The 15,793-nt window shown below is 38.8% G+C and overlaps 5 protein-coding genes across 7 annotated transcripts; 3 read left to right on the top strand and 2 right to left on the bottom strand.

Moving 5' to 3' along the window:
- Positions 1 to 1,938: 1,938 nt before the first annotated feature.
- LOC106453108 (glycosyltransferase BC10) lies at positions 1,939 to 4,481 on the top strand. Of its 2 annotated transcripts, XM_013895346.3 has the most exons (3): positions 1,962 to 2,702; positions 3,461 to 3,487; positions 3,571 to 4,481. In XM_013895346.3, exons 1-3 carry the CDS (start codon positions 2,100 to 2,102, stop codon positions 4,210 to 4,212), a joined length of 1,272 nt encoding a protein of 423 aa, XP_013750800.1. In that variant the 5' UTR covers positions 1,962 to 2,099; the 3' UTR covers positions 4,213 to 4,481. The 2 variants fall into 2 exon arrangements, with proteins under 2 accessions (XP_013750801.1, XP_013750800.1); XM_013895347.3 differs by lacking the exon at positions 3,461 to 3,487 and having other exon boundaries at positions 1,939 to 2,702.
- A 48-nt stretch (positions 4,482 to 4,529) lies between these two features.
- Positions 4,530 to 7,247, bottom strand: LOC106453107 (pentatricopeptide repeat-containing protein At1g10270). Its single transcript, XM_048766313.1, has one exon. The coding sequence runs from the start codon at positions 7,111 to 7,113 to the stop codon at positions 4,648 to 4,650; it is 2,466 nt and encodes an 821-aa protein (XP_048622270.1). The 5' UTR covers positions 7,114 to 7,247; the 3' UTR covers positions 4,530 to 4,647.
- A 1,181-nt stretch (positions 7,248 to 8,428) lies between these two features.
- LOC125591942 (glutathione S-transferase T3-like) lies at positions 8,429 to 9,334 on the top strand. Its single transcript, XM_048766871.1, has 2 exons — positions 8,429 to 8,454; positions 8,539 to 9,334. Exons 1-2 carry the CDS (start codon positions 8,429 to 8,431, stop codon positions 9,332 to 9,334), a joined length of 822 nt encoding a protein of 273 aa, XP_048622828.1.
- Positions 9,335 to 9,386: 52 nt separating this feature from the next.
- On the top strand, positions 9,387 to 15,725 carry LOC106411466 (LIM domain-containing protein WLIM1-like). Of its 2 annotated transcripts, XM_048766317.1 has the most exons (6): positions 9,387 to 9,398; positions 14,349 to 14,542; positions 14,734 to 14,830; positions 14,935 to 14,978; positions 15,070 to 15,159; positions 15,294 to 15,725. In XM_048766317.1, the coding sequence occupies exons 2-6, from the start codon at positions 14,408 to 14,410 to the stop codon at positions 15,495 to 15,497; spliced, it is 570 nt and encodes a 189-aa protein (XP_048622274.1). In that variant the 5' UTR covers positions 9,387 to 9,398; positions 14,349 to 14,407; the 3' UTR covers positions 15,498 to 15,725. The 2 variants fall into 2 exon arrangements, with proteins under 2 accessions (XP_048622274.1, XP_013707689.1); XM_013852235.3 differs by lacking the exon at positions 9,387 to 9,398 and having other exon boundaries at positions 14,290 to 14,542.
- LOC106408349 lies at positions 9,416 to 13,716 on the bottom strand. The gene has a single exon (XM_022707305.2). The coding sequence runs from the start codon at positions 12,004 to 12,006 to the stop codon at positions 11,365 to 11,367; it is 642 nt and encodes a 213-aa protein (XP_022563026.1). The 5' UTR covers positions 12,007 to 13,716; the 3' UTR covers positions 9,416 to 11,364.
- Positions 15,726 to 15,793: the final 68 nt, after the last annotated feature.

The following is a 15,793-nucleotide window of genomic DNA, read 5'->3' as shown; positions in this document are numbered from 1 at the left end:
ACTTTAGCCTCTGTCATGGATAGCTATCTCACAAGAATTGCATTGACTATGGTTTCTGGGAAGAAAAAGATCTTGCTCCTGAAAAAAGATTGTGACAACCCTGTTGTAAGATTTTAGTTTGTGCAGAACAAAAAACCTTGATTTATTTTCTATTTAGTATAGTGATAGTTGTTGACAATCATTAGTTATTTGCCAATATGTTTTTTATGCGGCATTTCAGAACTCTCCATTCCAAGCGGAACAGCAGATGAAAGCTAATTTTTCTGGAAGCTCATCGACTTCAAGACAGAATCAGAAGATAGATGTTGGTGGGAGGTTAATCAAGGGAATACTTCAGAGAAGTGAGACGGCCTAGCCAGACTTCATCTTTTGTACAGTCTGAGCAAAGAGTGGAACCCACAAAACACGAGAGAAGAAAAAACAAAACACGAAATTAACATATTCAGATCTTCTCTCTTGCATGTCTAACATCTGGCGCCGACGAAACTCAACACCCACGGCAGACGAAGTTGATGCAAGTAAACCTCTCATCAATCATGCTTAAAATCAATCTACGCTTTTCAATCTCACAAACTAAGAAACAATTTTACCTACATGAATCGGGAAATTAGTGCCCACATTCCCGACATAGAGAAAAAAAGGAGTTGAAATCCTAACAGTTTTTTCAGTATTAGACTAAACCACAGATTCAAGGCCCAGTTATTTTGAAACCCTAACATTTTAAATCTAAGTTTATTATCTTTTTCCATGCACTATTTGATTTATATACAAACAACTACCTAAGTAAACACTAACAAGTTCCATCACCCACAACTTTGAACATATAAGATATAAAAATATCAACATATGACTTCATCGTTCATTCTTATATCAAACTCATCAACTTATGTAATATCCAAAGTCCCATCAATCACATTATAGACAAAAAACAATAAAATCCCGTAAACAAAGCTATACAATACACCTATAATGTAGCCGACCCCGCGCTTGCGCGGAGACTATGCACCTAGTGTTAATAATATATTAATGCTTTTTTGTAACTGAAAATATAAGGGCATGATTAACCCCGGTCTGTTAGCGGGGGTTCTTAACTCATGATTTGATATTTTTTTTACGCTTTCCAGCTAAGAGACGGCTCTTATATCTCTTATTTAAGAAACGGTTCTTAGATTTTCTTAGTTAAAATCTAAGAAAAACTAAGAACCGTCTCTTAGCCGAAGCTAAGAACTCCAGTTAAGAGACCGGGGTTAATCAATAGTCTAATGCTCTTTAAAAAAATATTATTAAAAAAACCGAAAACAGGGATAAAGTTTCGGTTACAAAACGATTAAAACAAAACCACCTAAATCAGAAATTTCCTATCTAGTGAAAATATTAATGTTTTTGACAAAAAAAGTCCAAAAAAAAAATGAAGATTTGTATTTTATAGAAATATTACCAGTTTACCATTTGTTAGAGTCTGATTGGTAACTTTAGAGTAAAAATTAAAAGTGAAAAATTGAGTAAAACTAAAATGGTAGAAACCAATAAAAAAAAAAAAAACTTGTATTACTCTAGCAATACTAAAAGTGTAAAGTTGGATGTGTATTTCTTTTTTTTTGAATAGTGAGTAGAGTAAAGAAAAAAAAAGAAAATGATTTCTACGGTGACACGTATCAGTGAAACATAGAGTAAATAACTTTTTTGGAGTAAAAAGTTGCTTTAGAGTGACTATACAATCACAACCTTACGTAGTATGGGTAACTAATCAAAAGGTTAATTCTTTCTAATTAGTTCCTCAACAAAATAATTACGAAGTGGAAACAAACGAGAAACAAAAAAAAGCTTAACAAGTGAAACATGGGCCCCTGGCCCAATAACTTTAAACCTTATAAGCCCTTCCCACTGCAGGATCCGCGGAGTTTAAACTCGTTAATGATTTCCACGTGGACACAATTATAAATCAAATTTAGTTTCTTTTATATTAAAAAGATCAAAATCCACCACACACGGCATGGATTCTTCCTCTCTAACGGAGAATTCAATCACTCTGATCAGATTCTCCTCGAAGCATCCGATGCTCCCCTGAGAAACTCTCTCTCTCGATAGATCATCACACAATGGCGAGAGTAAGAGCGGGCGAGAAAGAGGAAGGACTCGAAAAACACATAGGATTACTAAAGCTAGCTCAAACGCTGTCGTTTCTCCTCATATTCATGGCCGGAATCATCATCGGACTCGCCGCGAGCTCCCACATCGATCGCTACTTCAATTCCTTACCTCAGATGCTATCATCATCATCATCCTCCGCAAGCCTTCAAACGATCCCTGATTACTCCAATTGCACAGTCATCCACCGCGATTGCTCAAACGACGACGACGACGGCGGCGGCGTGAAGGCGGCGAAGAAGAAGGACGAGATTCGTGATTGCTGGAGCGTCGACGGGTTTGTTCGGCCGGAGGAGGTGAGACATAGGATGAGTGACGATGAGCTGTTCTGGAGAGCGTCGATGGTTCCGGTGAAGGAGGAGTATCCGTACGATAGGGTTCCGAAGGTTGCGTTCATGTTTCTGGCGAGGGGGCCTTTGCCTATGCTTCCGCTTTGGGAGAAGTTTTTTAGAGGGAATGAGAAGTACTTGTCGGTTTATGTTCACACGCCTCCTGGATACGACATGAATGTCTCGAGTGATTCTCCGTTTTACGATCGGCAGGTTCCGAGCCAGGTACGGTTTGATGTAAAGGTTGTGTCTTTCTGTGGAAAAGAACAGAACAATGCAAGAACAGAGTATTAGATAAGTAGTTTTTTGGTGGTTCAAGCTTCTGGAAATGAACTATTTAGGTAAAAGTTATGTGCTTGGGGTGTTGAATCATTGTCATTATGGATCATGGAGATCTAGTTCGTTAGAGGAACCACATGTACATCTTATAACCATGAGGGAATCCTAGTTGTGTTGGCGTGAGATTCCATATTTTGGAGATTATGTGAGATTATTGATTGGTGCTTAGGACTTAAACAGCCATTGTTAGATGCATCTATTTCAAGAACAGAGTATTGCATAAGTAAATGAGACTTTCATTGTTAGCTACACCTATTTCAAAAACAGAGTATTGTATAAGTAGATGAAGCTTTCCTTGTTAGCTACATCTATTTCAAGGTCGTATACAGGAAGATTGGTTACTCTTTTGCGTTAGTTTGTGTCTGCTAATATGTGTCTTAAGGTGTATACAGAATTTTAGATTGTATGCGTAATTTACTTATTATGTTATATGATTTGAAACGTAGCCGGTTTAGTTTATTGATGGGAAAAGATTGATCCATAGGGGTGAGAATGAAACTGCTTAGTTGTGAACCAAGGAACTGAAACTTACTAGTTGTCAGAAACAGTACATGAACTTCTCTTGTTGATTTAAAACTCTTTTTGTTTTACTAATCTCTTTCATTTCCTTTTATATGTTGCAATGACCCTGGTAATTGCACAAGGCTTCTTTTTTCACGAAGCTCGGATTGGTTCGTAAATTTTGTTTTGCTCTTCAACATACTTCCACAAATCTTCTGAGGGATACTTGTTCTATGCTTTGATTTTTTTCCAGAAAGTTGCATGGGGATCACCACTATTGACAGATGCAGAGAAGCGTCTTCTAGCCAACGCACTGCTCGACTTCTCAAATGAGCGTTTTGTGCTTCTCTCGGAAAGCTGTGTCCCCGTCTACAACTTCACAACCGTCTACTCTTACTTGATAAACTCTGCTTACAGTTTCGTGGACTCTTACGACGAGCCAACGCGTTACGGCCGTGGGCGTTACAGCCGCAAGATGCTCCCAGATATCAAGCTACATAACTGGCGCAAAGGGTCTCAGTGGTTTGAAGTGAACCGTAAAATCGCCATCTACATCATATCTGACTCGAAATACTACTCGTTGTTCAAACAGTACTGCAGACCAGCTTGTTATCCGGACGAGCATTACATCCCAACTTTGTTGAACATGTTTCACGGTTCGGTGAACGCGAATAGAAGTGTGACTTGGGTGGATTGGTCCATAGGAGGTCCGCATCCAGCTACATATGGGGCAGATAATATCACAGAAGGGTTTCTACAGTCAATAAGGAAAAATGAGACTGATTGTCTTTATAATGAAGAGCCAACTTCTTTATGCTTCCTTTTTGCTCGGAAGTTTGCTCCTAGTGCCTTAGCTCCTCTTATGAACTTGAGCTCTACAGTCATGGGGTTTTGAGTAAACAGCTGACTTTTTCCTCTTAGGGATGAGATGAGATTCTTCTACGAGAGATATACATAGGTTAATGATCTCTTCTTCTTTTTCATTTTTTTTTTTGTTATTAGTTCCTTTGGTTATGATCTCATGTAAGGGTTGAGCCTTTTGTATGTAAGAGTTTTGCTTCTGCCGACCTGCAGAGCTTAGCTAATGTAGTTATAGATGACCAACATCTTATTCTTTTTCATCAAACATTTTGGTATAATGAAATGATATAGTTTGAAACTCCATTACTCTTCAGAAAGAAACTTAAAGTGAACCATAAATACAAAATCAAGGGTTAAAAAACGTATTATTATGAAGATGATAAATGAATAACAGAGTTTGCAAAAAAATGCGACCCACGAAGAAAATGGCCAATTACAAAAATTAGCAAGTCATAAGGAAACGGTCGAACTATTTGCTCAATTCAGTTACCTTTTTTTCTTCTCCACCTTGCCACTCATGGGAGGATCCTGCCTCCTGTTCTTGAGGAAGATGACCATTCTCAGAGTTTGACCATGGTGCCTGATTAGCCATTTGTCCTGACGTGGGATTGGACCACTGTGACTGCTGATGGTTAGCTGTCTGATTAGACCACTGTTTCTGCTGTCCTGTCCACGCTGACTGCTGGCCAGCTGTCTGATTAGTCCACTGTTGCTGCTGCCCGGGCGTCTGATTAGCCCATTGTTGCTGATGGCCAGTGTTCTGACTAGCCCATGGTTGCTGCTGATTGTCAGTGCTGTGATTAGCCCACTGTTTCTGCTGACCAGTTGTTTGATTACCACATGATTGATGATGACCAGTGCTCTGATTAGCCAACGGTTTCTGTTGGCCAGTTGTCTGATTAGGCCATGATTGCTGATGACCTGAAGGACTTGACCACCCTGGTTTCTGAGACCAAGATTGCTGCTGTTGATATCCTGGTGCCTGACTCGACCATGATGGTGGCTGTTGCCCTGCGGTCTGATTAGACCAGGGTTGCTGCTGGTGGTTAACCGAAGTGAACCTAGATGGGTTCTGACCATTATTAGCCTTGTAAGTTCCTCCTGCTGTTTGACCTGCAGTTCCATTGGCTCCTAACACTGAGGGTACTTTAGGTGGAGTCTTACCATATTGCACAGAGTTTCTAACCGGACGAGTAACCGTATTCAAGGTCTTCTCAATCTCCTCACGACGTCCTGCTTTCTCAAAACTCTCTACGATAAATTCTCTCAGCACATGAGCAACACCAACACCATACTCAACCATCTGACCAATTACATCCTTTGCTTGGTCAAGTGCACCACCATCACAAAGACCTCTAACCACCACATCGTAAATCAAAGGATCCGGTTTAGGTTCCTTCTCTCCCATCTTACTCAAAACCTCTGCACATTCCCTGACCCTACCATTCTCAATCAGCTCCCCAAACACCCTCGTACCAAAATCAGCAACCACCCTTAGATTCACATCAACCATCCTGTCCAACATCTTCACAGCATCCTCAACTCTCCCCGCCTTCAAATAAGCATCAATCATAACTCTATGACTCGCAGCATCAGGAGGCCAGGACTTCGCTACACTTTCCGCAAACAACCTCTCAGCCTCTGTTAACATCCCTCGCTCACAAAACCTCGTCACTATATTACAATAACCAACATAATCCATCACCAACGGCCTCGACGTCGGCTTCCTCCCAACTCTCTTAAAAGCCTCAACCGCTTCCTCAAACTCCCCCATCTCGAAACACTCATTCACCATTATACTAACCGTCTCCGAGTTCACAGACGAAATATCAGGAAGCGTGTGATTATCCAACATCTCATCAAACAAACCCCAAGCTTCATTCTTTTTACCATACTTTAAAAAAACACCCAACAGTACATTCCCTGTATGCGGATGCATCCTAAACCTCTTCTCCAACAAAGACCTGTAACACTCCATAGCCTCCTCATCGTTACCTTTCTCAAACCAATACTCCATAAAAGTCGCGTTAACAATCCCATCGTAAACCGTACACTTACTTTTCAACTCGTCAAAGAACTCATTAGCCTTAATTAAATCACCGAGTTCCAAGTATCCTTTAATTAAATTATTATACACAATCGAGTCAGCGGCTTGGCCTTTACTCAACATCTCTCGTAACAAACTCGCCGCGTCTCCTAACCTTCCGGATGAAACCAAACCTTTCGTCAAATGCCTATAAGTAACCGAAGAGGGAGCGAAAGGAGAGTTTGTTAATACGTAACGGTACACTTCGAGAGCTTCCTCCACGTGTCCCTCGTCGCAGTGAGCGTTGATGATCTGATTGTAACTGACCACGTTGGGGACGATGCTTGACTTCTTGAAGAAGTAATCGAACAGAGAGATCGATTCGCCGTATCGCTCGGCTCTGTACATGGCGGCGATGATGGCGTTGCAGGTGAAGACGATGGGGGGAGTTCTGGAGAACACTGATTGGCGGGCGAGCTTCGACGCGGCGTCGAGATCGGACGCTCTGATTAGGGATTGGACTCTGTTGTGGAGGTTGAGCCGCGGACCGAAGAGAGAGGAGGTTGATTCCGGGAGGCGCGGGGCGTTGGGGTCGCGTTTCGGAGGGGGGGATGAGGGATCGCGTCGGAGAGCGTGGAGTGGGGGTTCGATTCGGAGGCGGCGTTTGCGGCGGCGGCGCTCGGCTGCGGCTTCTTCGGCTGATGAGAAGGATGTGGTTCGATGCGGGATCGTTGGGTGGGGAATTGGAGGGGAGTGATTAGTGTCTGGAGGTTCATTTTCGGGGGAAGTTGAGATGTTGTAGAAGCGTTGGTGGATGTGTGAGATCGGAAGAGGGATTCGGATGGTGGTTGTTGGGGAAGAGAGACGGTGAATAAGGGAGGAACGGCGAAGGAGATGACAGAGGGACATGGCGGAGGATGAAGGTTAGAGCATCGGTATCGGGGGCCTTAGGCCCGTCCCATACGTATTAATGGGTTGAATATAAATGAAAAAAAAATTAAAAGAGAGTGGGACGGGCCTTAAGTAAGGGCTGTTCGGGCTCGTCCCGTTGACGACGTGGCAGCACGGGAGTGGCCGATTCCATCTGTGTTGTTCGTGTGTTCTTCTCCTCGAGGAATCCGAAATCCAAAATTAAAAAAAAAATTCGAAAGCTCGAAGGCGATTGCGATGGCGACGGCGAAGCCTTGATCTCCAAATCCATCTCTTCAAATCGAAAGGCAACCCTGCGTCTTCTCTCTTTCACTGGAGTTGGAGATCGGTATTATCTTCGCTGGCGAGGTCGCAGCTTCCGGCGTCGTTTGATCCCTCGATCCTTCTCCAAAGCTCAATCCACATCGGTTCGCTTCCGTTCCAAAACGACGAGAAGCAATCCTCCCCAAAACCATTGAGAATCGTCCCAATCTTAACAAGGTATGTTTTTCAAGTCCGATCTGATTTTGGAAATTTTTTTAGGGTTTTCTAGAAATTCGAAGAATAAAATGGTATTTATCCGAGTGTTTGTTAGATTCGATGGGAAAAAGATATAGATTCATTGGTTTGAGAACAATTGTATAGTTGCTAGGGTTCGGCAATTTATGATAGTTCGTATAGATATCCGCAGCTTTCTATGGTTCGATTGTATGATTGTTTCGTTGTAGCTTGTGTGATTGTTTCATGTTGATTGTATGGTTGTTCAAATTTCTAAGTTTGGAGCTTTAGTATAGATTTCTATGAACAAATGTATGATTGTTTCGTATAGATTTCTATGGTTTGAGATCAATTGTTTAAGTGGTTTAGAGTTTGATTTGTCTGCAAATTCGAACCCGTGAAAATAAGCTCATGTCATTTGTATAGATTTGATTCGTATAGACTAATAATTTAGAGTTTGATCCGTAAAGATTTAAATATCTCATGCCATTTGTCTTGATTAGCTTTTTTCATGAGACTTTGCATTTTCCATAGTTTATAGAGTAATGTTTATTAAAATCTTGCAATAGTAATGCAGTGAACTGATTGTTTCTCTGTCTTCTGTTAGACATTTAAGCCACTGATGTTTTAAAAGAAAGTTGATAGCTTTTTAGTTGTGTATTAAGTTGGGATTAGACATTTCTTGTTCGGAGTTGGCCATTAAGGCGGTGATGTACTTTGTAGTCTTCACTTCCTCCTATTTAAATCTCTTCTCTTTTCTATCTTCTATCATCTCATTAGTCTTTTTCCAAGAAATCTCTTATATTTTGTTACTGTTATGGATCCAAACAATCTTCCTAGCAAGTCCTCTAGCTACGTAGGACTACTTCACAGTCAACAAGGTAGCGTGTTCCATGAAAACTTTCCTTAAGAAAGTTTTCATTCTAGTGTTAACTTCGGAGAATCACAGCCTTTTCCGGCTTTCAGCTCACAACAATCTCAAGATGCACCATTAGAGCCACCAGTACAGACACCAGCTGCCCGTGGTGTAAGGCGCAAATGGAATCCAGCAGATGACGAGGTGCTGATCAGTGCGTGGCTTAACACTTCGAAGGATGCGATTGTTGCAAATGAGCAGAGGTCGGGGGCCTTCTGGAAACGGGTTGCTGCTTATTATGCAGGAAGTCCCCATGGAAGAGAGGATGGTGGGAGAGAGCACGGTTGTTGCAAGAAGAGGTGGCACAGAATTAATGAAGATGTTAACAAGTTCTGTGCCGCATACTCGGCAGCAGAGCGAGAAATGAGAAGTGGTGAGAGTGACACTGACGTTCTGAAGAAGGCACATGACATTTTCTTCTCTGATCAAGAGCACAAGTTCACACTTGAACACGCTTGGTGTGTGTTGAGGTTTGAACAGAAGTGGCTCAGCTTCAACACACCCACGACTGGTGGCATTTCGAAGAGGAAGAATGTGGAGGTAAATTCCCAAACATCTACCAACGAAGGCTTCGTTGATGTTGAGAGCAGGCCCGAAGGTGTCAAGGCTGCTAAGGCTAAAAGAAACACGGGTAAAGGGACCACTGTGGCTGAGATTGCGACCGTTTGGGAAATGAAGAAGGACAATTTGGTGAGGAAGGAGAGACTGTCGAGGCTAGCAATACTAGACACTCTCCTTACTCGTACTGAACCATTGACTGAGGCGGAAGTAGTTGTGAAGAATAAGCTCCTAGCCGAGTTATTCTGAAAAAAAAAAATCAAGAAGAAGATGTCTCTTTATGTATGATATTTTTAGTATGCTCTATGTTCTTGTTTGATGTATGTTCTATGTTCTTGTTAGGTCCATGTAGTCCGGTTTCCTTAAATGAGTTTTTATTAATGAATCATTTTCTTTAAATGTCTTCGCTCTAAATATGTGTATGTAATTTAAATGTCGACAATGTATGCAGGTTAAGTTAAAATGGGACATTACAGCTATACGCAGCCATCAGAAGAGGAGGATTTATTTGGAAACAATGAGGACAGTGACTACAGCGAGACGGATGATCTCATACGTTGTGACCAAGCTGAGTTAAGCTTGGAACGTACTCAACAGGTTCACTACCCTCCGCAACCGGAGGTTGAGTTTGGTTTTCCGCAGGTTTGCTATTGTGGTGCTACGCCACTGCTTGCAACGTCTAACATCAGGCAAGTCCATCAACATTTGAAAAATGATTTGATTGAAAATATATGGACTAAATTTGGACATCCTACAAATAATATATAATTTGTATTTTCTTTCAAAAATGTCATTTTCTTATGTTTTCTATTTTCTTTATTATGATGTTTGTATTTTCTTTCAAAAATGTAATTTTTTTATGTTTTCAATTTTAATATTACACTTTTCTTTTATATGTTTTATTTAAAAATTCTTTTTTATATATGTCATTAATTATTAATTAAAATAATAAATTAAATTAACTAAGGGACAACATAAGTCCCACCAATAATCAACTAATTTAGCCAAATCCCTTACTTTAGTCCTTAAGCCAAAAATAATAATAAAAATTAGTGAAGGGCCCTAAAACAAGTCCCACCTATAATGATGCTCTTAGTGTTTTAGAGGTATACGGTGTGGCTTAAACCCTTTGAATTTAAATGAGGTTAACCGAAACGGTGTAGTTTTATTAAGCAGGATGTTTGGTGATACGTGTAATGGTATTCACTCTTTACTCCTTCGCAACGACTGAGGTTTGGTGATCTTGATCTCTCTTTGGTTCACCTAAACTCACAAGATAACGCTGTCATAATGCCACAAGGACTTGTAATGATTTCATGCTCAGAGTGCAATTCATCTTACTAAATACAAACAAGTCCCTTAGAACGTATTGTAAATACCACAAAAGAAGAACACAGTTGTTGACGAAACCATGAGTGCTGCTCCATAAAGAAAGACACCAGGTAAGAAGACTTTGCGAGTATTACAAGCCCACATATAACAGACGGTTCGGTTCAATTCAATTCAATCCAATCACTCACTCACTCAAGTTCCCCTCGGTTACATCGAACAAGTCTTACTACCTTAACCCTCGGCTTCATATTTGTAAGACCGTAACCTTAACCCATAGGTTACTACCAATTGCATCTTGCCACGTACTCAAGATGGTAAGGTTACGGTCTTACAGAGTAAGATACATGCCTTTGGACCCTTAGCTTAATTATGTGATGAGCATAATATATAACATTGATCTAGCTGGCATTACATTAACATCTTCATGGTATTTTCTTTGATTAAGCTAATCTTACAAGATAACTATGTATTACATTATTAATAAATAGATGAAAATTCAACTTGTTATCATACAGGTTGTCCAGCCGTATCATACAAATTCCTTAAATAATACGTACCAAACGTGTGTAGAGTAAACAAGTGAATAAACTGTACAGGTTGTCCAAAACACAACAAGCAACCAAACATGTCGAAAGCCAAAACATTCCCGTTAAGTCTAAAGATTATTCGAATGGTGTAGACTTGAATCAAAAAACTATCGTCCACGGTCAAAAAAAAATCATCCGTTTTACATGTGTCATCAGAACTAGAAGTGGTGAACAAATACATACAAATTTTTCATTTTCATTTACAATTTTACCAAAAAAGAAAAAAAAATCATTTTTAATAATTAACAACTATATGAACAAAACAAATAAGGAATTAAAACATTAGGGTTAATATCAGATTAAACGAATAAAAGAATTTTCACACACAATAAAATAGTACAAGGTTATCATTTTTTTCTGTCACCGGGTGGTTTTACAAGGAGCAGCCACATGCGGATACTTCTCCTTGAGAACAGTTTGGTCACAAGCCATCTTCTTGTTAAGCGATGCTCCATTTTCTGTATTCATTTTCTTCTTATTCTTCTTTTTGGTCTTGTATGTTGAACCTTTCTTTCTACTTTGTTCCTTGATAATCGGAATCAAGTACCAAACAATACAAGTGCACATGGTTGAAACGCTTCGTCCAAAAAACACTAAGAATATAAGAACCAAGATTGCTGTCACCGGCAAAAAATGGTTCGGTCGTGAAAACTTCTTCAGATTCTCTTTCAATACGCATCTCTGTTTATGCTCCCTTGCTTCTGGCTTTATTTCTTTTTCCTCCTTTGTGTTTGACTCGGTCTTGACAACGAGATCGTCTTGAGCATCATCCTTCTTCTTTGGTCCCTTCTTTGTCTTGATCATGACAGGGACACACTCGCCGGAGCTTTTGAACACAAACCGAACAAGAGGCGGCCCATCAGAGTCGACCCTCTTTGCGTGAATGTTCTGTCTCTTCTCGTCTAGCTCAGAGAGAAGTGCAGAGAACTTGTCAAGTCCCCGGTTTGAATAAGGGTTCTTGCTTTCTTTGCTTCCTTTCCTCGACGAAAAGAGACTCACCATCTTAATTAGATTCGATGAATGAGATCCTTTCTTGCTTTCTTTGCTTACTTGTTTCTTTTGTGTGTAGAGAGGTTGAATGATTATTTTGTCATGGAGGAGTTGTTAGGATTAATGATTCGGACAAGAGAGTAGGGCTTTGTTGTTATCATGATGAGACTTGTCTTAAAACTAGAATGTGATTTTCTCGTATAAACAAATAGTTTGGTGATTTGACCAGATATCATTATATGTGATAAATTGATCGGATCACGTATTTTAGCTTCCACCAACAAAATAAACGTTATCCCAGATGTATATTAGTTGATCTTACGGATTGACTTTCTTGCAGGAGAAGCAATAAGTTTTTCATGAGGGTTTACTCTGTGTGTTATCATTGGCGGTTTGTTAATTTTGACGTAAAAGAGATAAGATTTTCATGCACAGACATATAGTTTTTTTTTTTTTAGTTTTGATATTATTATTTAATCAAACTGGGTGGAGTTAAATTTTCTCGTAGACACACTTCAAGCATGTAAAACAAAAAAAAGAGCTTGCATGGCATCACGATTCACGACTCGCTTAAACTACAAATTATACTTATTTTGCTTCGAGACTATATTTAAAAGATAATGAGAATCAAACATAAGTAGCAGAAGATCTCTGTTAGTTACCCGTGGAAGACTTGGCCTCAGAGCTCAGTGGTTACGGTTGAAGCTTGAGGGTATAATGAAGAATCTAATTTCACATCATCTCTCTTATCACCTCCTCTCCCAACTCCTCATCAGTATCGAAATCAGTAGGAATTTAAGGTGCCATATAATAGAGGCGCCATGTAAGGATGTTGGAGCGCTTCAGGGACACCGATCCACTTGGACTGGTAAAAAAGCAAGCACTTTCTGAAGAATGACAATGGCTAATATGTTAGTCTATTATGTAAGAGAGAAGGCCCATGCATGCAAAAAAGGGAAACCCATAGAATATAGGGGTGGATGTACAAGCCATACTTGTAAATTTACAGTTACTTGCTACTTGGCTCGGCGCGTTCAACTAGTTTAATTTAATACTTGTACTTGGCTTACTTGAATCAAGTATTCATTCTATGAAATATTTTTAAGGATTAACTAGTAAATTTTTATGAGTAATAAGTATTTTTAACGAGTAATAAATATTTTTAGCGGGTAATAAGTATTTTCTAAAACAAGTAATGAATATCAAGTGCCATAAGGCTAGTATTTTCAAAAATATATTTGATACTTGACATGTACTTGCAAATGATAAAATTTATTGAATTATTACTTAATTTGACAATGCCAGATACTTGATTTTAGGAAGCAAGTAACTAGCAAGTAATCATGTGCAACCCTACATAGAGATCTAAGGGGTGGGCAAAAATCTAAGAAACTATATGAATGATGATAAAGGTTTATAGTTTTAACAAATGAAGTAACATTAGGTGTATCTATGATTAAATAAAGATGGTAGGCATCATTATGATCATTCATTCTCTTCAAGACTCCAACCAATTATGTCAATGATACAGCTCATCAAAAGCCTTTTATGTACAGCATGTCTCAGATTCTTTTGATACATAAACACATTTAATTTACAGATTTCCAACAAATTAAACATAACATTACAGCTTTTAGGCATTATCTAAAACAAGACAAAGATCCTTTCCAGTTGTTTCTCTCTTTTCTTTTTTTGCTCCTTAGCTTAACTCAAGAAAGAAAGAAATAAATTTACAGTCACTGATTTAATAAAGTTAAGACCACTGAGTTGCATTTGCATGTATCTACCTAAAATAGAGTTAAGATCACTGATTTAATGTTGAAAATATCTAGGAGACAGATATGGACGGGTGCTTACTTCAAGTTTGGACAAAAATCATTAAAGAGACGGCAAATACCGTATAACTTTTTTTATTTGTTTTTCAATTATCAGTACAGTACAAATTTTTATTAATTCAACATTTATCTTGTTTTCTGGATTAGTCAGTGACAAAAACAATGCTGACGTTGCCAGTAAATTACATACAATATTCAAATTTGAATTAGAGCAAAATTCCAAATTATGTAGCTGCATGTTGAGTTGTTATATTAACTCTTTAATCACATCTGAATACAAAGACTTTCTTCCACAACTAATTTTTGGAATTTCTTTTACCACCTTTTACTAAAATTTTCAAATTTATCAAAATTTTATTAAGTGAATTTTTACTTTATAATAAAAATATAAAAGAGAAAAGAAGAAGAAGAGAGACATGTTCGTTTTCAATATATCTGGTCCCCATTATTGAAAAAACAAAGCAACAATAATTGACAAGTCTCTTTCCTTCATCTTTATCTCTTATCAAGAACATTGAGCTCTGTTCTTCTTCTTCTTCTGACTCTTGGTCTGATCTCTTACAAGAAATATCACACAAATGGCGTTCGCAGGAACAACACAAAAATGCATGGCCTGTGACAAAACCGTTTACCTCGTCGACAAGTTAACCGCAGATAACCGGGTCTACCACAAAGCCTGTTTCCGTTGTCACCATTGCAAAGGAACTCTAAAGGTATGAGTTCTTCTTCTTCTTTACATCTGATGATTTCTTGATAAACACCAAGGGAAGATCTAGTAGATATATAAATGTTAGAGAAGACCCATATTAATAAGTATACTTTTCATTTATTTATGTGGAAGAGTGACAGATGAATCTTTGACTGGTTTAAAGATTTGATTATGCTTTTATTGTTGATGAAACAGCTTAGCAATTACAACTCCTTTGAAGGAGTTCTCTATTGCAGACCACATTTTGATCAGAACTTCAAGAGAACAGGAAGTCTTGAGAAGAGCTTCGAAGGTAAATATTCAGCAAGAAAGAAAAAAACAGATCACAATAAGAAAACTTAGTGAGCTTTTTTAAACTTGAAATATTAATCTAAAGTTTTTATTTAAATATTTTAGGGACACCAAAGATCGGAAAACCGGATAAGCCTTTGGAGGGAGAGGTAGTTTCAGACAGCAACCTGTTCTCGATTGTGTTTTTTTTTTTTGTTATGTTCTTGTTATTAAACAGCTAACTAGAGCTATCTTTAACAGAGACCTGCTGGTACCAAAGTGTCTAATATGTTTGGTGGAACACGAGAAAAATGCGTTGGCTGTGACAAAACCGTCTATCCAATTGAGAAGGTATATACAATCCAAAACCTTACTTAATAATCAGAATCAAATGCGTAAACCATAGCCAAAAGCATTATAATATATTGTAAAACACGTGAAAACTTGAACATTACTGTACTGCTTGTTATGTGGACTTTGTGAAGGTGTCGGTGAATGGGACATTGTACCACAAGAGCTGCTTCAAGTGTACACATGGAGGATGCACGATAAGTCCTTCGAATTACATAGCTCACGAGGGGAAGCTTTATTGCAAGCACCATCATATTCAGCTGATCAAGGAGAAAGGAAATTTGAGCCAGCTTGAAGGAGGAGATAATGCCGCTAAGGACAAAGTGGACGCTGCTTGAAAAAAAAAAAGAGATACAGTTCATTTTGACCCTTAAAGAACCAATAGTCTCACTACCTCTCGATCTGCAACATATATTGGTTTTGTTTCTTCTTAAACTTGTGTTCTTTCTCGTTGTTTCTTTTGGGATCTTTGTTGTCTCCTCGGGTGATCTTGTTCACTCTTCGTGGGGTTTCTTGAGATGAAACAAAGAAACATATAAATAATGGAATATTTGCTTATGAGAATATACGCATTGCGTTCAAATAACAGTTGTTTATAATTTGGTTTTCCATGAAGAGTATTCTTCTCAATCCA

This window comes from Brassica napus, chromosome C8 (genome assembly GCF_020379485.1).
Source record: "Brassica napus cultivar Da-Ae chromosome C8, Da-Ae, whole genome shotgun sequence".
NCBI lineage: Eukaryota > Viridiplantae > Streptophyta > Magnoliopsida > Brassicales > Brassicaceae > Brassica > Brassica napus.
Note: the sequence above shows the minus strand (reverse complement) of the source record. Positions and strands in the feature narration are given on the sequence as shown.

Coding starts and splice junctions, on each gene's coding strand:
- LOC106453108 (XM_013895346.3), top strand. CDS start 2,100: ATGGCGAGAGTAAGAGCGGGCGAGAAAGAGGAAGGACTCGAAAAACAC. Junction 2,703..3,460: donor ATCGGCAGGTTCCGAGCCAG/GTACGGTTTGAT, acceptor TAATTGCACAAG/GCTTCTTTTTTCACGAAGCT. Junction 3,488..3,570: donor TTTTCACGAAGCTCGGATTG/GTTCGTAAATTT, acceptor ATTTTTTTCCAG/AAAGTTGCATGGGGATCACC.
- LOC106453107 (XM_048766313.1), bottom strand. CDS start 7,113: ATGTCCCTCTGTCATCTCCTTCGCCGTTCCTCCCTTATTCACCGTCTC.
- LOC125591942 (XM_048766871.1), top strand. CDS start 8,429: ATGGATCCAAACAATCTTCCTAGCAA. Junction 8,455..8,538: donor CCAAACAATCTTCCTAGCAA/GTCCTCTAGCTA, acceptor TTTTCATTCTAG/TGTTAACTTCGGAGAATCAC.
- LOC106408349 (XM_022707305.2), bottom strand. CDS start 12,006: ATGGTGAGTCTCTTTTCGTCGAGGAAAGGAAGCAAAGAAAGCAAGAAC.
- LOC106411466 (XM_048766317.1), top strand. CDS start 14,408: ATGGCGTTCGCAGGAACAACACAAAAATGCATGGCCTGTGACAAAACC. Junction 14,543..14,733: donor ATTGCAAAGGAACTCTAAAG/GTATGAGTTCTT, acceptor TTGATGAAACAG/CTTAGCAATTACAACTCCTT. Junction 14,831..14,934: donor TCTTGAGAAGAGCTTCGAAG/GTAAATATTCAG, acceptor TAAATATTTTAG/GGACACCAAAGATCGGAAAA.